Source organism: Halichoeres trimaculatus, unplaced genomic scaffold, assembly GCF_033239565.1.
Source record: "Halichoeres trimaculatus isolate MK-OKI-2021-1 unplaced genomic scaffold, fHalTri1.1 fHalTri1_scaffold_23, whole genome shotgun sequence".
Taxonomy (NCBI): domain Eukaryota; kingdom Metazoa; phylum Chordata; class Actinopteri; order Labriformes; family Labridae; genus Halichoeres; species Halichoeres trimaculatus.
Window position 1 is genome coordinate 19,762,615 of NW_027437201.1, and position 24,671 is coordinate 19,787,285.

The 24,671-nt window shown below is 40.9% G+C and overlaps 1 protein-coding gene across 1 annotated transcript; it reads right to left on the minus strand.

The window, feature by feature from the left end:
• Window positions 1-450: 450 nt before the first annotated feature.
• Window positions 451-7,065, minus strand: sost (sclerostin). The gene is made up of 2 exons (XM_074663559.1): window positions 6,286-7,065; window positions 451-1,781 (listed from the first exon to the last, which is right to left on the minus strand). Exons 1-2 carry the CDS (start codon window positions 6,551-6,553, stop codon window positions 1,372-1,374), a joined length of 678 nt encoding a protein of 225 aa, XP_074519660.1. The 5' UTR covers window positions 6,554-7,065; the 3' UTR covers window positions 451-1,371.
• Window positions 7,066-24,671: the final 17,606 nt, after the last annotated feature.

Consider the following 24,671-nt stretch of genomic DNA (forward strand, 5'->3'; position numbering starts at 1 on the left):
TCTTTGGTTTTTGTGTGTTGAATTGTGATTTTTTTTTTTAACTTGTTAAGTTTAGAGTATTAAAATAGATGTAGTTCTGCCCACCAAAGTTTTAGCCTTACCTACCCCCAGGTGTGCAACAATATCATATAATTATTATTTTATTATTTTTTCAATATTATTATAACAATGATTAAAATGTTGCATTAAATACCAATAGATTTTTTTAAATATTTTATTTTAATTTTAATATTATTATTTTTATTATTATTATTATTTAATAATAATAATAATAATAATTGTTTTGAAATATATTTTTTATATATTTCAGAATTTTAAAAAATATTATTATTATTATTATTATTATTAGAAATAATAATAATAATAATAATAATAATAATAATAATAATAATAATGATAAGAATAAGAATAACAATAATTTTGAAATATTTATATATATTTTATGTCCAAACTTTTTCTATATTTTATCTGCATTTTTATTATTTTCTCATTAATGGTTAGCACCAACACACCAAGACAAATTCCCTGTTAATGCAAATTTACTTGGCATTAAAACTTGATTTTGATTCTGATATCAGGCTAATCAGGAAGAAATTAATATCCTGCATCACTAACTGAAATATTTCAAAAAGTATGTTTTCTTCTGCTACTTTTGCTTCAACCACCTCTGCTCATTACTGAGAATGTGACAGCAGCGCCAACAAAACCCCGTCCTCCCCTCAGCTCTTTCTTCCTGACTCTCTGAATCTACTCGTGGGAAAGTAGCTACTGTTACAGCAAAGAGAGTGGAGTTTACAGTTGGACCATCCTGCTGATTGAAGCCTTTAGTGGGCTGTCAGAGACCCCCTGGACCACCGCACAAGCCAAAGCCTCTCAGACCTGTCAACATCCCACCTTTAAGGCCCCCAGAGGTGCCAGCATCTCCTCCACACAGCCAAAAGGAGACAGATTACAACCACTTTGGAGTGAGGATACACCTTTTCAGCTTTAAACGCCGCTGGGTTTGCATCCGCTGGATGTTTGGACAGGTGGCTTTGATATCTCAGGATAATGCTTTAATGAATCTGTTCGAGTGGACCGTAAAACCCAGGGTTAGGGAGGTTTGCTCCAACATGTTGCTGCTACTTCTCTGACCAAGACCAAGCCGTGGCGAGCCCTGGCAGTGAATCATGCAAAAAGCAAAGTTCACACGTATGCTGAAAACAAAGACTGATGGCGTAAAACCAGCCCAGCAGTTAGCTTATGAAGTCGCTCTCTTTGAAATGTCTCTTGCATCTCCTCCTCACTTTAAGGAGACATGTTGGGTGGTGTGTCGTGTAGTGTGTGTGTGGGTGTCCTTTGGTGTCAGTTCATGGATGCCACAGAGGAGCATCAGTAAGAGTTCCCAATCAAAGGAGAGCTGTTCTTGCTCCGGTCTTGAGGCAAGCGGCTCAGCTTCTTATTGCGCGGCCTCTTCGGGACCTCCTTGGCCACTGATTGGTTATGATGAGGCCTGAAGCGCTTGCACTTGCAGGAGGTGACCACGCGGATTTTGTAAGTCCGAGTGTTGCCGTTGGGACAGTGCAGCTGGACCCTCCGTGTCCGGGAATGGGCGGGGATGCAGCGGTACTCCGATGCGTTACTCCTCCACCACTTTCCCCGAGCGATGGAGTTGGGCATGAGGTGTGACGGCATGCACTGACCCGAACACACCAGCTCCTTCACGGGTTTGGCGCTGCGGCAGGATCCGTCAGTGATGTAGCGAGTGGAGCGCAGCTCCCTGCAGCTCAGCTCCGCGGCACCTGGGTGGAAGAGCAGGATATCACAGTTACACTCATGGCTGAAGCCCAAAACAAACACTTTGAAGTGCGGCATGTTGGAGCAGACGTCCTGCAGGTTAACTGCTTCAAGACCGCAGCTGCGTCTAATTCAGGTTCCTCATCATTCCTCCCAAACTCCTCATGTTGACATCACCTAATGTGTTTTTTATGTTATAGTCAAACAACATAAGCCAGGACATCAGTGAGCTGGAAGTATGATTCAGACATTATCAGGAAGGAAAACTGCACCCAAAAATGCACCCATGAGTCAAGATCTGTGTTCAAACCATCGTTACTGTGTTTTCTTTATGAGGTGATCAAGCTGGCAGCAATCAGTGGAAAACAAACCCAACATGTTATGAAACACAAAACCGCACCTGAATATGCGCTTTTAAGTGCTTCAGTTTTATCTGCATGTTTTGAGAGTAAGGCGGGACTTTACATCAAACCAGTTTAAGGTTATTTACAGGCTGATGTAGTACACTGTAACACTCACAAATGCACCTAAAAAATGTGCTTTTAAATGTCTATATTTCTCTTTAACCTTGCAGTTAAAAGCATTGAAAACAAGGCTGAGTTTAATTTAAAGGTAATCTATAACCTTTAAAAAGTGATTTATAACCTTAAACGTGGCACACATTGACACACAATATCCACCTAAAATTGCACCTTGTAATGCTTCAGTTTGAACTGCACATTTTCAAGTTTAAGACAGGAAATGAAATCAAACCAGTTTCAGAATTTTATTCTAAGCATGGCTTAAAGTGAGGTCGCCAAAAAAAAAAACTGCTCCCCCTGGTGGCTGGCTGCAGTATAAGTCAAAAAATCCATCTCCCCAGTCATTCCAGATGGGCTGTGGTCAAACTATAAAAAAATTAATACACCTCGTAGAAAAGTTTCTCACATCCGATTGTTGTGGTGATTTGAAGATACTATTTGACTGTCTCGTTTTCATTGGTTACAAGAGGTTAAAAATGAAGCTTTACGTCACTTTTAACGATGATTGACAGCTGACGCTCTTAAGTATTTTTTTCAGGTATTGTAAAATATGTCAGGAGGAAGAGCCAAGAAGTGATTAGACTCTCAAAAGACAAAAAATTTATATTACTGCGCCTCATAGTCTCTACTGCGCAGACTCTGGCTGCCTGTGAGGGAGGTATTTTGGCTTCAAAACCATACGATGATGTGATAAATGGCGAAGCCACTCTGTCCACTCTATATACAGTCTATGGTTGATACAGATAGCAGCACTCTGTGACCATAAATTTGGCACACTTTGATGCACTAAATCGCACCTGAAAGTGCGCCTTTAAAAGCTGTTGTTTTTACTGCACATTGGAGTTTAAGGCACGACATGAAATCAAACCTGAGTTTCAGAACAGAAATCAAACGTTAGCACAGCAGGCAGCAATTTCTGACACATAATGAGGCACAAACTGCGCTTAATAATGCATTAATAAAATGCACTTAAATCAAAATGTCCTGCATGAAGGCAAAGATGTAGAATAAGTGAAAAGTTTCTCAGCTTTGCTTTTGATGTGATCAGCCAATAAGAGGCCAGACTATGACACAAAGGTGGAAATCAGTGCTTGAAATGCATCAGAAAATGCACTCCTATCGGCCAATTTTTAATATGACTGCATTCTGGATGAGATCTCTGTCATACCAAAGAAATCAACCTTCTAAGAGTCACGAAACTTAGAAGCATGATCTAAAATTCAACTGATAAAAGCATTTACAACATTTGAGAAAAAGCTAAATCTTGTATTGGAGTCTGAAAAAGTTACTGAATACTGGGGCAAGCATCAGACAAAAACACGACTTGGCAAACAAATTCAGCTCGTGACGCATTTTGAAGCACAATTGCACCTGAAAAATGTTCCCTAATAATTCCCTCTCATTGCAACAGATTCTAAATTAGAGACATACGGTCGGATCAGAATCCCTGTACCTTACGCCAGAAACTTAAGAAACTAATCCATCTGGAAGCAATCAGCTGATAGCAAATCTGACACATCATGAAACAGAAAAATGCACCCGAAAAATGTGCCTTAATAAGCCGAACGGCGCTGCGATTTTCCGCATTTGAGTAAAGACGTGAGATCGGATCAGTTTCATTTAATCCTGACATCTCGTAGAAAAACTGCGCTTTTATAAACTCAACTTGTTACAGCAATTTCTGCATTTGAGTGACGACCTAAGGTCAGATCAGAGTTTCTGAATTTGATTCATGGCGCGATCATTAGCCGATGACGGCCTCCACTCAGAAATCCAGCTGGCAGCACTCAGCTGATAGCAAATCCAGACCAGAGGGTCATTAAACAGCTCAATCAAACCTAATGGAGGAGTTTTTTTCTGTGCTGGAAGAGGAAAAACTGGCATACAGTTTTTGGCCCTCAGGAAACGTATGTGGTGATGGAGGAGTAAATAGCTGTCTGGTTATTTTAAGGCAGCGCAGCAACTGTACAAGTCTCAGCAAACTGGAGCGGAGCCAGACTGATTTAAGACAACACACTGCAGCCTGTAATCCCATGTTTCAGCCACAGCTTTTAAACAGCCGTACGCATGAGTTATCGTGCAGTGTTGTTGATTTTTTTTACAAGCAGAGTGTAGAAAAGAAGGAACCGTGGGTTAAGAAATGATACACTCACAGAGGGATCTGTTTTCCTCTGTGGCTTTCTTTGCAAAAAGGGCTGAACAAAGGATTTATGTGAGGTGACTTCCTTTTTTTCTCCACATGAGAACTTGATCTGGTGTTATTCTGCGGACGCCGCTAAAGGGACCACAGGAGTGCACAAAGCATACAGCACGCACCGGGCTTTCGTTTTATTTATTGCACCGATTTCAACCGCAGCCCAAACAGCCCGGTTATCTTTGTCAATGAGCGCTGGACTTCTGTCTTTTGCACACTTTCTGCTTCCTCTTTCTCCACTCTGCTTGCAAAACAACGACTAATGATGTCGGCCTTGCACTTTAGACGACTGCAGCATTGCATAAGTCCTTCTCCCCGCCTCCCTCTGCAGAGAGAGATGAGTTTAGGAGCGGGCTTTGGGGAGGCCGATGACCCCACAGGGAGCTTGATAAACCATCCCAGGGTGAAATCTGAGCAGAAGATGGAGAGTGTGAAGCTAAACAAACAAAGATTTGTGTCCTCCACTCCTTTTTTTTGGTGACTAATGGGGATAAAATCATGCAAACTCCTCTTGATCTTCTCTCATTGGATCATAAATGAGTCAGTATGTGTTGCAGCAAATTTCCATCTGAAAGGCGGAGGATGAAATCCATCAAGTGATCTCTTCATCTCCTGAAATGTGTGGCTTTGTTGCGGTAACGCTCCCACTAACGCGCTTGATTTGCTAACATCTCCCATCAGCTGTTCTCCTGTAATCTAATCAGTCATCTTCACCTCCTAATCTCCCCTTTTTTACTGTCCATGATTAAGCTGTGAGAATCTCCCACCACCCATCTTGACTCCATGAGAGCGAGCCGTGAGATTATCCTCCTCAATCAGAACCGCGAGTGTCCACAGGTGGGAATCATTCACAAAAGGCAGTGTTGCATTTAAAAAGCAATTTCCAACAAACCCCAAAAGACGCTCAAACTGTGGGGCTTTCTCTGCGCTGAGAGGACATGTTGTTGCAATCACATAGTTATAACGTAAGTAGAGCCTGACTAATAGTTTAAAGAGAGGAGGAAATAACGTGGAAGACAACGCGAAGAGGGCTCTGACGGCGCTCTGAGTGCTCCGCTTCACGACCAGGAGGAGAAGAAACCACAAGAATGTGTGTGTGTGTGCGGCGTCACTCTCATCACACTCAGATTTGGCAAAGGATGAGAAAAGAAAACACACACACACTCACACACACAGACTCAATGAGCTGCTCTAATCAGGGGAGTGAAAAGATGAAGCAGGGAGCGGGGACAGGTTGTGTTTAGGCGCTTTGAGACAGTCTGGATTCAGGTTTTTAAAATGTTAAAGAAGTTGCACAAGTGTGTTTTAATCAAATTAGCCTTTAGAGATGAAACCAGATGTATTTTAATCAAAACAAAAGATTTCTTTTTACCAGTTTAAAGCTCTTGGAGGTGACTTTTGAAGTCATCTGAATTCTTTCAAAACTGGTCTGGAAATATTAAATCTGAGGCTTCAAAGACATTTTTCTGCTAATATTCAAACATAAATATATAATTTATCTCTTTCTTCACAAAACTTGAACATTAGAGTGCATTTTCAAAAATTGTAGTTATTTAAATCACAAGTTTAATTTAAACTCAGCTGCTTTTTAAACGCTTTCCTTGTGGCCACACTTCGCGTTTTTACGCATAAAACCAACAGGATGCACCTTTTCTACTTAATCTAGCTTACATTCTCATGTGAAACTAATTAATCAAGAAGTTTTTTATTTATTTTAAATACTTAAAACACTTGGAGCATGTCACCTGCAGCTTTTAGGACCTTTATGGGGGAATCAAACTCAAATGTACTCACTGTATACAGGGCCCGTCGTCCTCTGACGGGTGTTCGCCCGGTTATTAGTGTTGCCGTTGCTGTTGTTGTTATTGTTGTTGTTGTTTGTCTGTAGCATCGCCTGTACCCGTGGCGTCCCGGTATTCTCTCCAAACCCCGGTGAAATCTCCGTGCCGTCGTTTTTTAGTCCATTCCATCCCCTCACGGCGGTGCAGCATCCCTGCAGCAGCAGCAGCCTCAGCAGCAGCAGCGCGGAGCTGGAGACGAGGAGAGCCGGAGACACCTGCATGCTGCCCGACGGTCGGAGGGAGACAGACGGCGGAGAGGAGGACGCGCGACGGGAGGAAGGGGGACACGTACGCGCGCGGCAGGGAGAGGGAGGGAGAGGAGAGAAGGAGAGAAGGAGAGATGACTGTGACGAGAAGTTCAGATCCAGACTCAGGGAGGGAGGCGCGCGCGGTATTTAAGCTTTACGCACGTTTCCGTCACACTGGTAATTAAGCGTTTACACGGAGTGGGCGGGGCTTCATCTGGGCTGAGGATTCATTGAGAAACAAGGAGAGGAGGGATACGGGTGAGGGAAGGAAGGAAGGGTGGGAGCAGAGAAAAGGGTGGGAAAAGAAGAGGAGATGTCAAGAAAGGACAAGGGAGAGGAGAGAAGGGTTAAAGGTTAAAGGGAGGATGTGGCAAAGGAAGAGGAGGAAGAGGGAAAGGAAGATGAGGGAAAGGGTTAGGGGAAAGATCAAAGAGGATGAGGCAGGAAGAGAAGAAAGAGGATGAAATAAAGAGAAGTGGAGGAGTAATGAAAGAGGATGTGAAAGGAAGGTTGGAAAAAGGAAGGAAGGGTTGGAAATAAAGGAAGAAAATGAGATAGAGAAGGAAGGAAACAAGGAAGGAAAGAGAATAAAAAGAAAATGGGAATAGGAGGATAAAAAAAGGAAAAGTGAAAAAGAAATGGGAGAGGATGTGGAAGGAAGGTTGAAGAAAGGAAAGGAAAGGGTAGGGAAAAGGAGATAAAGAAGGAAGGAAACAAGGAAGGGAAGACAAGAAAAAAAGGTGGGGAATAGGAGGATGTCAAAGGAAAAGTGAAGGAGAAATGGGAGACGATGTGGAAGGAAGGTTGGAAAGTTGAAATAAAAAGGAAGAGGAAAAGGAAAGAAAAAGAAGATAGAGAAGGAAGGAAACAAGGAAGGGAAGAGGGGAAAGGAAAAGGGAGGGAAAAGGGTAGAAAAAGGAGATAGAGAAGGAAGGAAACAAGGAAGGAAAGAGGGGACAAGGGAGAAAGTGATCCGTAAAGTGCGAGAAAAGGTCATGTTGAGGTGAAAGAGAAGGGAAAAGGTGTCAGAGGACCAAAGGAAACAGTTCAGGAAGAGAGGACAAAAAGAAGAACAGGAGGATTAAATGAGAAGAAAGTGAAAGAATGGACCAGGAAGGAGGAAAAAGAGGATAAACTGGAGGAAAAGAAGTGATTATTCTGGAGAATTTGGATGTTAAAGGCCGGTGTCGTCATCCTGTGTGAGGCTGCTGACCTCATGGTGTTGCTGCTGTTGTTGGAATTAACAGAACAAATTCACCTCCTCCTCCTCCTCTCCTCCTCCTCCTCCTCTTTAATGACCTCTGCAGCGTTACGTGTCTGAAAAACATTCAGCCGATTTATTTTGGACTCTTCTCCAGGCGCCGCATGCAGAATTAAGATGTTCCACTTCTGCGACACGCACCTGAAACTCCTCCCAGGATGCATCACTGGTCCTGTTAGATCTCAGACTCTTCGTCACTCCATCCTCAGAAGAAGTTCCCACAGATATCAGCTTCAGCCCTGACATTAAAACCTCTTTACTGTCCAGATTAAAACGATCCCAGCCCTGCTTTTTGTTCCTGTGACACACTGTTCCCTGTCCTCCATCTGCAGAAAGAGACACTTCAGCACCACGCTGTGAATGAAATTTATCTAATTTCTCACATGCAATATTCTAAAGCTGTGGATCTGGTTTGAATAAAACAACATGGACTGCAGCTCTCGCTCCTCTCCGAGTTCTTGGCATCCTTCATGTCCTGCTGATTTGATGAGCGCTGACAGATGGAGGCTCTCCCACTCTAACACTGCCCTCTGGAGGGAGAAAGGCTCTCAGAGTCTCAGAGTTAGAGAAGGATGAAGAGGACTGCAGGGTTTGATCAGGGTTACTCATCTTTCAAAGCCCTGTTTTTGTTTAGCATGCAACCATGAGGTAAGAGTGTGATGTTTTACAAATGAAAAGCTAGAGGTCAAAGGTCAAAGCTGCATGTCGTCACCCTATTAAAATAACGACCCCTTTAGCAACAGCTCTGCAGGCAGGTGGAATTGATGACTCTGTTACAGTCTGCAACATTTTTGATTCAGCAACATGGTAGCTTAGCTTTGAGGGCTTGCTCCTTTGTGTTTTCTTTTTTTACACAGGCAAACAAAATCATCCACCCGCTTGTTTTGAAGTATCATGGTTCATTTGGAAATAGTGTATAAGCTTACTTCTTTGCTTTCTTTGACTACTTCCCTTACAGGAGCCTTCATCAGGATCTGAATTTTCTCCCAGGCCTTGTTTGGAGTTCGGTCTAATTCTTTTCAAAGCATTTCTCCATTATTACCAAGGCTACCTGTCTCTTATGTCATTAAAGCTGAGTAGTAAGGCAGTTAGCTACCTGCTGCCACTTACTGACATGGAAGAAAGTACACAACTTTTAAAGCACAGCAACTTGAAAATGGCATGTTTTCAGTATTTTTAGAAAAATTAAGTAAAATTGGATAATTTCTCACAGCACACTAGTGTGTCGCGGCACAGTGGTTGAAAAACAGTGCCCTATAGAGGGATTTTCATAAGTCTTTGTCATCATAAAGCTGCGCATGCATCTTGACCACAGAAGCAGCGTCTAGCTCCTTTCATTCAGACGAGTAAGCGTTTTTTAAACACTAAATTCAATCTGTTATCAGCATAAAAAAGTACAGTTGTTCTGTGGTCAGTTTTTAGAAACAATACTACACAACAGAAGCAACATCTACCAAGTTTTGATCGTCACAGAGTAACCGGTGTTTTGGAGTTAACAGCGACCATGCTAACTGGTGACTTTCAGCTGACAGTATCAGTGATTAACAGTGGAGAGCCACCAGTTAACAGGGTCACACTTTACACTGAAACACCAGCGACGTCTGCGGGTAAACGATTAACTCTGGATGTATTTTTCTGTTTCTTTTATTATGAACTCAGCAGTCTGTGTGCTCCTTTTGGTCTGGGAGGGTTTCCGATTTATTGACACACGTTTACGTCCTGGTCTGTCTCAGTCTGGTAAGTGTCCACGGGTAATGCAGTCATGAGCAGCGAGTGACAGTTGTGTGTTTAAATTCCTCCCTGGGTACACGCCGGATTTCTCAGCTAAAAACATCTGTCCACTTACACACAAGTGATGATACTTAGTTTAAAAATGTGTTTTTTGGTGGTTAACTCCTCCACGTCAGTTGACAAACCATTATACTCTGCAAATAATCCCTCCATAGGACAATAGCCTGTGTCATGAGAGTGACTTAGGTCATTTTATTTCCAGCCTAAATCAAAATGTTGTATTATTTAGGATTGAATGTGTGATTTGGGTGGATTTAACAAGCTTTCATGATGGTGGCTGCTTCAAGAAGAAACCGAAACTTCAGTAAACACGTTTCTTGAATCAGTTTCTACTGGTGAGTGATTAGGTTCGCTATCATAAAAGCTAGGGTATAATGTTGTGTAGTCATTTAGTCTAAATTTCACAAGTCATAGTTTAACTACAAATTAAGCTACTTTAGCTAGCTACCTATTCCTGGCTAGCCCACTTATTTCTGTAAGCAAATATAAATGAGCTCAAGGCAACAACACCCCTCAAAGTTTTAAAATGAATGAAATGTTTTTGCTTTTTGGAAGGAGATATTCCATTTAGGTTGGAGTTGTGTAAGTTTTGAGTTAGCTTTATGGAATTAAAGGACAGTGAATGGTCAGTAAGTTGTCAAAACTGGATGTTGGAAATGGGTTAAGTTCAATAAAAAGAAAAGCAGCAAAGAAGACCTGGAGAAGTGAGGAAAATGACTGCCTCCTGGCCAATTTGATTGACCTGACATTTGTTTAATTTAACTCAGGGTAATTTCAGTTTTAAGTTTGCACTATGGATTGAAAGGGCAGTTTAAGCCAAGTTTAAAGTTGTCTAAGTAACACTAGAAAGATAGAAAATTGGCCTTTGTCACTTTATTCTTCAATGTTACATGATTGACACACAATGATCTCTGCAAAATCTTGAAAAAACGACTTAGGCCTTTGTTTTAATGGGTGATGATGTGCTGATGGGGAAGCTGTTTGTGGATTCTGAAGTGGATCAAGTCTCATGGTTCCTGGTGGTAGACAAAGTGGAGCAGACGTCTTCGTCTTCGTATTGTGTGATTCTTCAGCTCTGAGGTCGTGCCAGATTCTTAAAGTGACGGATGGATGCTCCCTCTGTCTGCACAACACAAAGCCAGCTCTGATTACAGCCTCCACGCCGACATCTCCACCGATGTCAGCCTCAGTCTTAATTTAGACCTCTCTGGCTTTCTTCTAAGAGCCTTCAGCTCCAGCGCAGCGTTTTTTATCATGATAACAGCACAATGAGGCCTAAATAACAATCAGATGCTCGGCAGATTGCAGCGCAGCCTCCGCAGCGGCAGGGCCATTTTTATGGGAAAGGAGGAAAACAGTGTTTTCAGTTCATAAACAAAGCGCTCCACTTCCTCATGTCGTGTGTTTGTTTTTAGGATTCATTTTACAAGTTTGTTAACGGCTAAATCACGCAGGTTCACACAAATCAGACGCTTTTCCAACACAATTACACACCAGTGGGAGTAAACACAGAGATACTGTTACTGAGGCAGAAGGAGCTTTGTTTGACTCCTGGTTTGAGCCATGAATTATTTATGAAGTGCCGTCCAAAATTACGCAAAGCGGGTTCAAGTTCAGCTCTCTGCTTTGAAAACAGAGGGAGATGATGACTTTAAAATCTTGGTGATTTAAAACAAACTTTTTTTAACTGTATAGAAATTTGTAATGCATTCATCTTCAAATTTGCACTTTTCTGCAGAGATCCCCAACTTTGGACTCCCATTGACCTTTGACCTCTGACAGAAGGATCAGACTTGGATCTCCTGCACATCCTGCAGACATCACTTGGATTGAGATTCAAGAGATTTGGAGACCAATTCAACACTTTCTGCACGTCATGAAGCCTTTGCCACCCATGACCCTGCAGACCAGGAACTATCCCCTTTATGACTGAGCTGGTGCTAGTGCTGGTTCCAGGCCAGTGCCTGACTAAGTACTGGTTCTTTTGCCATGTTCCATTTCCATCCGAACTGGAAAGTGAGGAGTGGGAATGATCCCCCGAGTTAAAAGTTCCCAGTTGCCAAGTCGGAAAAACTTGCCAGCAATATTTCTGTAGGTAAACATTGAATAACACTATGTATACAGCCAATTTATTGCGACAAACACTTGTCTGTAAATCTAAAACAAACAGAATATAACAGGAGCTTAATTATTGTTTACACTTGGGCGGCCATCTTTGATTGTAAACTTGGGGGTGGTGATGATTCTCAACATCCCAGTAGGAAAATCTGATTTCAGAGGGTGTTCCAGTTGAAATTTCCCACTCAGAACTTGTAAATCGTACCATTTGTGGGTCCACTGACAAAGACTGATAATGACTCCAGGTGCTCAGAAATGGAGCTTGGCAAACACCAACTCTTTGTTGGGCCAGAGCGAAGTCCACACTACGCCAGGGGCTGGGGGCGGGGCTACTGTGACCAACAATCAGCGTGAAAAATTATCTTTCTTAAAAAGGAAAGCTGCTGAGTGACTCGTCTGTTGTTTTGTTGGAGTTTCCTCATTCAAAACTTGAAATGGAGGAGAAACTAAAGCAGGAATAGATTGCCTCTTATAGATCAGGTCTTTACTTTGTTCTTTTATTCAATGGACTGAACAGCCTCATGTTATTTATCTTATTATAGGATGTCATTTCTTCTTCATGTTTCGGAGTTCACATTTCTCCTCTCTGTATCATTCACGGCCAGTGTTGAATGTAACATGTAACAGTAACGTAACTACTTTTTTGGGTAAAGAGAAGTGTACTACTGAAAATATAATAATGAAACGTAGTTCCTTTTTCAGTTGGGCACAACATTACTTTTCCCAGGGACTGATTTGACAGCAACACTGCCTTAGCTTTGCCCATGGGCAATAGTCGCTCTAGGGCTCTCATTCCACGCTAGGACTGGTACTCGCAATACCATGCAGAGAGCAGGAAGTCATCATGGCATTATTGTTTTTCTTGTCAAGAACTCTGTGGCATTTTTCAGAATGACGAGCACAAAGAATTACATATTATGTGCTCCATAGTGAAACTTTATGTAGGCCTATACACATTTAGGAAATGAGATGGGGTTCTGCCCAAAGTGGAGCAACATAAAAGTAACGTAAAAGTAATGAGTAATGTAAATAGTTTCTTCCCGTAGAAGGTAACTAAGCTAAGTAAGGGACTACTTTTTACAGAAGTAACAAGTAGCAAAAACTACTTTTTAAAAGTGACTTCCCCAACTCTGTGCACGGCAGACTTCTGCTCTAATGAATTCACAGATACACACACACACACACACAAAGACATGCACACTCTGTGTTGCAGACAGTTAGGAAAAATAATGTCACAAACACTGATTAAAAAAAAGGAGAATTGCCAACCTTTAAGCGCTTCCATTGCCAACTTTGTGGCCTTCCCAGGCCCCAAGAGTCCGCAGCCAATGCTCTATTGATTCAATTTAGTCATTTACTTTTTTTGTAGAGGTTAAATATATGTTTAATTTAAAGCAATTAAGATAATCAGAATCAGAATACTTAATGATCCCCAAGGAGTAATTTCATTTCAGTTACGTCCCTTCCAAGACATCTAAGAAAACAAACATGGGGAAACACAGAAATGGGATTAACCTATAGAAGCTGCCAGCTACCCAGCGCCCTTTTGCAACAGATATGAAAAAACAACATTGGGAGAAGAAAGGGGGGAAAAAAAGTCAATTCCAGACTATTCCCAACAGGGGGCGTAGTTTGAGATCAAGAAAAAAGCACCCCAGCATATAAAGACTTGCGCAAATGTCACTGCTTGACAGACTAGATGAAGAGAACATAGGAAGACGTGTGTATCTACAGATAAGTGAAGGAGGCCGAAGACCAACTTGAGGAATGCAAGACTCAGATTGTAGACAGATACAGAGGACAGCCTGCAGCCAATAAGAGGGGAGACAACACCTGAAGAGCCAATGAGAAGATGACACAACACTGAGAGACATGATGTGGTGGACAGGGAAATGAAGCTGCACCCAGAGCCTCATAAGACCAGCAGTAGTCTCTCCATCACAGTTTGAGCCGCGCTGACAGCCCTCACATCTAAACCCTCGTCCTTTTTTCAGCTTGAAAACATCAGCTCTGAGGACAAACTGTTCACTCGCTGCCCAACATCACCCACTCACTGACAGGTGCCACCGTGAAGAGACAATCATTGGGCTCAGCGGTTGTGATGTTCTGAGTTTCTCTGTGTATTTTTCCACAACACTGCCAGTAAGTGGATCTAAAATCAGCCTTGTCTGTATAAAAAGAAGACATGAGCTTGACAAATGAAGATGCTCCTGGAAAATAAGCATCCAGAGAGCGTCTCCGTCATGGAGCCGATCGTTTTTTTGGGGTGATTTCTCTGGCTGCTCAGAATAGCACCTGTGGCCGGCTGGCAGGCAGCGTGCTGGCGGTGAGCGGTGCACCGAGAGGCTCTGCTTGGTTACCAAAGAGCTAAGTGTGGTCTCTGAGGTCCGGCCTGGGTAGTTCCCACAGTCCCTGCTACTATTTCAGAGGGCGTGCTTTCTATTTTGAAGATTCTCTGAAAAGCCCAAAGACAAACAATAGAATCGGCTGGAGTCTGATTTATAGCCGCGCTGCTTAAATCTTCTGTTTTCCCGCTTGGAAACCACATAAAAGATCAGAGAAGAAGAAGAAGAATCCCACTTTGGACTTCAAGGCTTATCATGTCTCTGCTTGAGCTCAGCCACCTCCCTGTGACCTCCTGCTCCTCTGCACAACCCGCCACAGCTGCCAGCAGACAAACAAGTCGTACTGCGAGCTCCATGTCAGGACGAGGAAAAAACAAATCACTGTTTCACAATCTGCAGCATCTTCCTGCATTCAGCCCTCAAAGCTCAGTTTAATCCAGAGTTATTCTCTTCTCTGGCACCGCCGCTGAGCCGAGCAGTGATGGATTATTTTCATCATACACCTCTGCACAGATATGGTTTGGAGAGAGCTGTGTATACCTACACTTGATGAATCAGTCGTGTGAGCTGTTGCAGGACGTGCAGACGGTGAGCTCTGCCGTTCTCTGCAGCACGATACACAAAGTGATGCAGAGCAGAGCCACCGTCGACAATGAAACACTTTCGAATACGTCCAGGGTCGATGCACGGCAATTGATCATCGTTATGGCGCTCTTTGTAGTCCAAGTCTTAGATTCTTTACACATGTATGGATCAGGAGAGCTCGGGAATGTTAGCACAGGGACACTTTCGCTGACGCTCACCGGCAACGAAACTTTCACTTAGAGGAGTCAGGAAATTTAAAGAGGAGAGAAAAAGCATATTTTACTTTTAGAATCACATCATTATTACATATTTAACTCCTGAGGATGGGCTTCTATACGGAGCAACTAAAAAATCCAGCGATTTTTCCTCTAAAGGAGCTGAATAGATCCAGATGTGCAGCTATTTAAGAGACAAATATGAGTGATGTGATTTATATTTCAAGAGGTTTTACAAACAGGTCTGCTTTGTTACTGTCTTTGTTTTGACTCAAATCTGTCTTGTTATAAATAAGACATTGAACTTTAACCCTTAAAAGCCTGACTCGTAAAAAATAAGCCACAAAGTTGTAGTTTTTTGGAATTCGACACTGAACTCCAGATTCCAAAATTTGTTTTGTTTTCATTTACATTTTTTGAGATTTTATGATAAGGGTAGTCAAAGCAGAGGAAAAATAATAATATTAATAACAACCCAGATAAAAAGGAAAAAAATTACATGAATTAATAAGGATAAAATTGTCTTAATAAATTGTTAATAATAATATATGACAATTATTTATTATATTTTTGATAGCATTTTTCAAGATTTTAAGATTAGGTTAGTCAAAACAGAGGAAAAAATACTAATATTAATAACAATACAGATTCTTAAAAAGTGATATATCACAGCCCAATTAAAACAGAAAAAAATAAAAGGATCAAATTAATTATAATAAAATTGATAATAATAAATTATATTTCATATATGACAATGATGGCAATTTTATTTTTTTTTTAATTTAATGTTTAACTCCAATTTCTAAATGTCCTATTTGTAGTTTACCGTGGCAATAATGGATAAGAGCCAAAAAAAAAAAAAAAAAAAAAAGGCTGCAGTTGAAAGTGGCTGTAGGGTCTGCATTTTTCTCACCTAGGGGGCGCTCTGCAGCAGCTATTGGTGTGAAAACACTGGGATCATATAAAAATATACATATATATATATTTTGCCATGACTGAGTTTTGTGTTATTGGTCAGCCTCTGAAAATATAAGACAGTGCTAAAGTGCTAAAATCTGCTGTTTATTAAGTGTCTGCTTGAGGTTGGCTCTAGAAGTACCTGAAGTCACAAACACACCAAGCCAAAAAAATCAGTTTTCACAGCAGAAATTAACCGATTTACAGCCTGATTCAAAAACATCTCCTGTCTGAGTCACAAATTTCACTATCGGATGATTTTTTTTTCTAACTCTGCAGTTTAGAGGATATTAAGATTGGATGTTTGCCCAGTTAGATTCACATAGGGATAGGTACCTTTCACATTTGAAACAATATGGTACCATTGCCTGGTACCTGATAATTGGTACCGGTACTCAACATTACTAATTTTCTGTACTTTTTTGTGTTTATGTGGTAAAAAATATCAATTTGTTTAAGACTAAAAAAAAACAATTTTTGCAATTTAATATATTCATTCTTAAATGTAAAACCTTCAAATGCTGTGTTCATGTCCAGCATGGAAAATTGCCTATCTTCCACTCCCTCATTGTCACAAGGATGCATTTAGGTACCTGAACATGGTTGATTGTACATGAATTGGTACCCGCTACCTTTGATTGAACTTGGTCGGTACCTATAGAAGTACCTAGTTAGGTACCCATCCCTAGATGCACAGCTCAGCTCATGTGACTGATGGGCGCCCTTTAGCTGCCACTGTGGAGGCCCGAAGCTTGCGCCACTTCCAATATGGCGGCTACAGCAGATTTGCTTCAAAAATTGCATGAATCAAACAGTCAATGGTTATGTTTCGATATGACTCAAGGCACGTTCAAGGCACATAATCTGGGGTTAAAGAGGCAAAAGAAAGAAAGAAAGAAAGAAAGAAAGAAAGAAAGAAAGAAAGAAAGAAAGAAAGAAAGAAAGAAAGAAAGAAAGTTTTAACCTTCAGGTTTAAAGCAGGCCTGAACATTGCAAAATAAAAGCTCCTAAATGTAGCGCCTCGTCTCAGTGTCGCCCTCAGGACACCTCAAGTTAAAAGCAGAAACAGTCTGCTGACTCAGGAGCTCACTGACGTCTTCACACATTGTTCTTCCTCTTTAATTAAATCTGTCTATTGTCGAACAGAAGTGTCATAAAATTTAAACACAGCTTGTGCAGCAGACGAGGAAACAAAGACAGTGATTAACACTGCTACTAAAAACATCCTTATGCATCTTATTCTGACGAGAGTAGTTTCATTTTTTTGAGGCACTCTCATCTTGTCGCAGACTTTCTTCAGATTAACACGCAGGACGTTCCTCTTCATTGAAAGCCTTTGCGGTCTATCTGCTTTGCCAGCCACGGCAACAAACGAAAGTTTATGAAAATATTAGCAGAAGCGTGCTGTGATAAATGAAGGTGGCGAGTGAAAAATCTGCTGCTGCTTCAGCACAAAACCCGCACATTCCTCCTGACTGTCAAAACCTCCCAGGATGCTTTGCAAGGTGTGCTAATTAGGCATGAAAGTACTAACAGCCTCATGAGAGCTGAAGCACAGACGGTGAGTTTCAGAGAGAAACTTCAAACTTTGATTTTTTTCTTTTTTACAGGATTAATAAAACATGAAATAAGCATGTCAGAATAACGCACCGCCCCGTGTGTTTAATCCACTAAAGTTTAACGAGAAGCAGAGGTATTAAAGGAGTCGTGCCTCAGCTCGTCACATGAAGGTGCTGCGGCCTGCCGTCAGCTCTCAGCCCACCCACCGAGCAGCTCGCTGAGGAAGTCCAGCTCTTTGTTTTACGCTCAAATGTTACTTTTCTGCACCTCCTCACAGTTTGACCACACAGGGAATATTTAGGGGCAGTAATGGCTGCATGCTTCGCAGATTGGATCACCGTAAGAAAGCTTTCGCAGGCGCTCCATTCGAGCAGGGTGGATCTCTGGACGCTGGAGCTGATGTAAGAATACATACAGAGAACATGTGTGTGCATACATTTCAATAATCAGGTCATATATTTAAAAAGCATGTATGATTTCTCATGAACAGGACGTCGCTTCATCACGTAAACACTGCTCTGCATCATTCAGAATCACTCTTTAAAGCATGAACGCAGACGAAGAAAAAGCTCCTCTGCTCTTTTTTTAATGAGGTGAACGCTGCAGCAGCTCACACAGCTCTGCGTTATGAATGTGAGCCTGTTAACTCCAAGCAGGTGATGCTAATTGAGTGCTACAGCCCATCTGGAGCCGATTACATAAAACCTATCACTCAAAAAGCAACTCCTGTAACCAAACAGGCACAAACGCAGAGAGAGGAACGCAATGCACGGCCCTGACTCCTAAATCTGCATGTTCCCTGTGAACACACTCTCTGTGGAGCCGCTTTGGGAGAAGAAGATTTGGTTTGAGCATCAGAGCGCTGCGTCTGTGGCGTCCTCTGACAATAAGAAGGATAATATACAGCTCTTTGTGATTAGAGCCGCTGAAGAATCTGGTTTGAAGCTGGAGAAGGAGGTCTGTGTTTCAACACTGTCACAAACTGCTTTCAGCGTCCATTAAATGTTAATGCACAACCACATCTTTAAAAAGGATGTTTGACATCACAGGAACTTTAAACAAGTTGATCCTCTTCAGAAATCAAATAAATCTCCCAAAGAGTTCAAAGAAGAAATTATTTGCAAAAATGAGTTCAAAGAAAGCGTATTTGCAATGAGTGGGAGTATGAAAGGAGAAGGTTTTGAGACAGATTTGACCTGTTTGTGTCTGTCAAACTTCTTCTGGAGTTTCAGAAGAAGTTTCGTTGGACAGTTTGATTTGGTGTGGAGTGAATGGCTCTATGATTTGGCTCTTTTACAAACTGAATCTGGATTAAGATTCAGTTGTAAATCTCAACTCAGGTTCGACTCCAACCTGCAGCCTACTTAATCACCTGATTTCCTGCTCTGTCCACTGTTGTATCATATCTTAATAAAGGCATAAAAGTCCAAAAAGAGCACATAAATTCTCCATAACAAAGACGATAAAATGAAAAGTCATCTTAACTCATGAGGACATGATGCACTGAGGCTACAGCCGCCATCATAGGGATGATTTCAATTTCCATTGGGATTTGATGCAGGTCACTTTCCTATGTCTGTTTTCCAAACCACCTACTACACACACATGTAATAGGTAGTAGTATGTAGTAACCTGTTCTGTTAGGTCCGTTTTGTAGAATACAACTCTGGTTTTAAGTTTCAGAAAGTGAAAGTTAGTCTGAAGATTTTTTTTGCCTTTATTAAAAATGCACAAAACAAACCATGGGTATTTTTTAACATTTTAGTTACAAACTACATTACCAGATAGAGTAATTAACATAAATCAGTGCTGAAAATACAGGAATAAGACAACAACAGATGAGTTGAATTAAAGGAACAGTACATAAAATACTGATAAAATTAAGCAAGGGAAGGAAAAAGTTATTCGATTTTAGAGAGATTTTTTTTTTTTTTTAATTATTGTATAGTTTTTGTGTTTTTGCACTTTTCATTATTTTCAACTGTCTGGGGTTCATCTTAAACTTATTTATAAAAAAAAATTCTGGGGCAGATTTCAGGGTCCTGTTTTTATAAACCACAAATTTAAAAAAAGGCAATAAATGATTTTTAATCTAACACCAATATATATATATATATATATATATATATATATATATATATATATATATATATATATATATATATATATATTACACTGAAAGATTGATATATTTTTTTTTACTTTTATAGATTTTGGATAAAACCACTTCCATATCATCCACATATGGTTGGAAAAAAAGTGACTTAGTGGTTTCAATGGAACCATAATGAATCCGTAGAAGTAAACACCTCTTTAAATGGTAGTGAATTGCCAAAAGAAGAAAAAAAAAACTCCCTGTTTTTGTTAAATAACTATCTCATAAAAACAGGATTTGATTTTTTTTATATTACAATTTCTTGTTTTTAATAACATACTTTCCCATAAAAAACAGAAAAGATTTATTTTTGATTCTTCTTTTTTGTGAGATAGAATATCATAAAAACAGGAATCTGAAAAGTAAAGGAGTTCCTGAAAATCTTTAATCATCATCTCAATGATGAACCATGAACCAGCTAACTGTTAGCTTAAATACTTTAAAGATCCTACCTTACGTGTTTTGAACCCCCACCTATGATTAGCAGCAAAAACATACAGCAACAAGTCATGCAGTGGAGTGCCATTGGAAATCCCGTTTTTACGAAAAACTATCCCACAAAAACAGGGAACTCAAAAATAAAAAACTTCAATTTTTATAAGAATGCTGACTTATTCCAGTAGGTGGTGGTAATTCACCAAAATCTGAGTGTCATCTGCATAAACCAACAGCATCAACGCTGTGCATTGTGGGAACCAGGTGGACTGGTCTGTTGCATACTGAGAAAATTTCCCAGGTCAGAAGGACATCCAGGAATTTTTTGGTATACCACAGATTTTGCAAGTTTTCGCACACTGAATACTTGTGACCTCACATCTTTAGACAGGAGATTGATGCTTGGTAAAGAATGTTTTCCAAAACGATTGGTTGAATCAGTCGCTCAGGTGTGACACGCTGCCAAAGATGGAAACTTTTCATAGGCCTGTGAAGCGTTCACTCGTGGTCATACGCCAAAGTTCTCTTCACAGACTGAGTCAGAGGGATGTGAAACAGGGTTCAGGATCCGTGCGTTTGAATTCTGGCACCCAAAGAAACCCGCTCATGCTTCTGAAGGCAATATTGGAGAAACTTGCGTCTCTGAATCGGAAACGGGAACAGTTATAAAATCCAAAGTCACCCAGCGGAGGAATTCCTGTTTCTATTTTTGAAAGAAAAACAAAGGGAGTTGTTAACTTGTGACGGCAGCTGTGTCTTGATGACTTTTATGCGGTTTGATGTATAAACACTGGACCCACAGGATCAACAGAACGTGGCGAGCGCAGTAAAAACGGCACTTAAGAGGCGCAGATGAAACGAGCAGCACCACCCTGGGCAAAGCAAGACTTGGAAGAAGATCTGAGGATCGCTCAGCTCTCTCTTTCTCCTTTTCCCCGTTGTTCTCTCAATATTTCCTAATAATTAGTGCTGCAACACAGATGTGCACTTCTGCGTCCTCTCCACCCTCTTCATCGCCTGAACTTTGGATATCAGGACTGAGGAGCATCATATGCTTTCTATTTGATAAAGCCATTAAAAAGGAGGGAGATGAAAGCTGAACGGGCCGTATGAGGGAAAGGAGCTGTGGGGAATTAAAGACGGCGTGTTTAAGGTCTATAATCATATTTAAAGTAGTCTAATGAACCCGAACATGTGACGGGAAATGAAAAATGTGACTTTGGGAGTTTTAAAAATGAGCTCTTTGGACTTCCTGAAGCCTGAGGGGAAACGGATAAATGAGTCAACCAGCTATAAAACATTCAAAGGCCGCTGATAACTTTGTTTAGTGAGATTATGGCAGAAATATTTAAGCTCGGTGACGCCAAGAATATAATGTGCAACTGATTGGGTCTCCTTTTTCTCACCAGTGAATCACTTCCATCCAAACAAGTATCGAAGACGAGCTTCCAGCGCTTTATTCGAACACGATGAGCGACTCTGAGATCATATATGAACGGGACGATGATTCAGCACACGCTTTTATCTCCCCCTCCATTTCCTGCTAGAACATGAACTTTTAATTCACTTTTATTGAAATCAAACAAAACCTGAAACCAAAACCAGACTGAGTTAAATCCCTCTGAGTCACTAATTAAACCTACTTCCTTAACACAGGAACTTGTCTGCTTTTATTCGGACGTCGCTGTAAACATTTCCACACAGGAGAAAGAAATATTGACGCTGCACATTGTTGGAATAAATGGCACTTCATCACAGAGCGCCGGTGGTTCCTCCTTGAAAAAAAGCATCCTGTAGAGGGACCTATAACCTGCTGCCAGCACATTATCCTTGCAGTTTGACTCAGGCTGCTTCCTGGCCTTCACTTCTCCCCTGAGGGTGTGTAATTCTCCAGCACACACCCTGCACGAGGAGCTACAGGTGTGCGCTAAAGGTGTCAGCATCAGGGATCTTTCTATGTTGATGCAAAAATAAGAGTAATCCAAACTGAAGCTGCAGAAATGACTGCTTTCCTGCAGCAGGAGCAGGGAGGAGGTTCCTGCTTCACCCAGGCCCATCAGGGACCACACAGCTGGTCTGCAATAATTGCTTGTGCAAGCGAGCGTGCAGAGAGAAGAGACCGCTGCAGAAGGTAAAGAGAGTCTGACTTGAACGGGTTTGGGGTTTCTGGGTGACCCTGCTGGACGACCTGCTGTGTGTCGGCTCCTCCAGGTGTGTCCGTCCGCTCTTGTGAAACAAACGGCAGAATTTGCCTTGACACTTTGAGACTCGGACCTGGAAGGCCTCCCCTGCGGCTCTGTCTGTCATCTCTTTCCCAGTCCTGATGTCATTCCCCCTCTGACTGCTCCACTGCTTTCTCTCATGTCACTCTGCTCGGCTGTTTCAAATGAAAGTTTAGGCGGGGGTTTGCCTCCATCTGGTGGTTCAACAACAGTAAAAGTGCAGGAACTGATTCAGACTGTAGCTGAGGATGCTTGCTCAGTTATATCTGTTTGTTGTACATTAGCATGAAAAATGCATTTGAATTTTTCACACTTTGATAGAAAAACTGCAACAGGAGTCTTTTCTTTCTGAATTTTTTTAAATTAAAAATTGAGGATACAGATTAAATTTAGCTGAGTAGTTCAAGGAAGGTCGTCCCTGCAGAGGTTTGAGCTCACACGAGAGAAGTTGTGGACAAATATAAAATATCTGTGAGTGAAGAATTTGCTTCAGTGGCTGCAGATTTTAGTCAGAAGTTAACTTGAAGATGTTTCTCTAGATTATTTCCTCATCAGTGTCAACTTCTTAAGGTCATTATCATTTATTTTAAAGGGACTGTAAGGACTTTCTAAATCCTATTCCTCAGTGTCCCAGGACCGGATCAATTTAAGGTAAGTCTCTATGACAACACCACGCAGGCTGATAAAGTTTAGCAGAGAGAAGAGAGATCTGTGTGTTTTTCTCTGCTGAAAATGATTTCTGTGATCAATTTTGTAGTGATGGTGGACACTGGAGCCTAACTGTCAGACAGAAAAAGGAAAGAGGGGCAGAAGAAAGATAAACTGGCGAGTGATACAGCCAAAGCTAAAGGCTAGAACACAAGCTAAAGGCTAAAAAATGGGCAAAAGGCTAAAACACATGCTAAATTCAGCAACACAAGCTCAAGGCTAAAACAGGCCCTAAAGGCTAAAACACAAGCTAAAGGCTAAAAAATGGGCAAAAGGCTAAAACACATGCTAAATTCAACAACACAAGCTCAAGGCTAAAACAGGCCCTAAAGGCTAAAACACAAGCTAAAGGCTAAAAAATGGGCAAAAGGCTAAAACACATGCTAAATTCAACAACACAAGCTCAAGGCTAAAACAGGCCCTAAAGGCTAAAACACAAGCTAAAGGCTAAAAAATGGGGAAAGGCTAAAACACAAGCTAAAGGCTAAAACACATGCTAAAGGCTAAAACACAAACTAAAGGCTAAAACACAAGCTAAAGGCTAAAAAATGGGCAAAAGGCTAAAACACATGCTAAATTCAACAACACAAGCTCAAGGCTAAAACAGGCCCTAAAGGCTAAAACACAAGCTAAAGGCTAAAACACAAGCTAAAGGCTAAAACACAAGCTAAAGGCTAAAAAATGGGCAAAAGGCCAAAACACAAGCTTAAGTCCAAATAACGTGCTAAAGGCTAAACCAGGCCTTAAAGGCTAAAACAAAAGCCTAAGGCTTAAAAAATGGGCAAAAGGCTAAAACACGAGCTAAAGTCCAAAACATGCACTCAAGGCTAAAACATGGGTTAAATTGTGCTAATGTTCATACCAACCCACAGTCAGCAGTTTTTCTGCAGTGGTCTGTTCAAACTTGAGAGTCTATCAATAAAATGAAGAGTGAGGTTACGGTTCTGGTAGGACAGAACCATTTATATATAGCCCGCTACTAAACTACGGTACAAACGTTTGCTTGTTGTCACGTTTCAAAGCATCGCTCTACCTAGCTGTTGATAAATACCTTTCCTTGTGGTGTTGTATCTTGTAAAAAGTTGTCTTGAACAAAGAAAATTAGAGTTAAAAAGAAGATCTGACCTCCATTCATTTTGGAAACGAACAAACAGTCAGAATTTTGGTATCCATTTTTAATGCACTGTCAAAAATACTTGGAAGACCAAGTACCCTAAAATTCATTTTTCTTGTCTACCATTATTTTCTATATTCCTTCTTGTCGGATGTTTTTTTTTTTTTTTGCTGTACTAAAAGTATTAAAAGTATTTATAGATGTTCATTTTTTAATGCTTTTAATCTATGTTGTTAAAAAAGGTGGGAACTGTTGAAAAATGTACATTTGTGAGAAAGATAATTTTGTTTGTCATCATGAAAAACTTTAAAGTTGTAAAAAAAGTGACGTCTTCACCACAGTGTGATTGAGACTCCAGACCAAAAGGTGTCGCTGCAGTCCAAATTAAGCTGATAGTCTTCACAGCCTCTTTAAGCTCTTCTTAATTATTGTTTTCAAAGTTATTCTCTTTAAATTTAAGAACGAACACAGAATTAACCGTGCATGTTGCAGATTTAGGTTTACTTCTCTAGAAAATGACCTGTTAGCTCTGCAGTCCCAAACACAGTCTGCTTGACCCTGATGGGTAAGTATTTAACCCTAGCTGAATAAAAATGCACTCATGATCAGATGTTAATACCTCAGC

Coding starts and splice junctions, on each gene's coding strand:
- sost (XM_074663559.1), bottom strand. CDS start 6,553: ATGCAGGTGTCTCCGGCTCTCCTCGTCTCCAGCTCCGCGCTGCTGCTG. Junction 1,782..6,285: donor GACGACGGGCCCTGTATACA/GTGAGTACATTT, acceptor TCTTCCACCCAG/GTGCCGCGGAGCTGAGCTGC.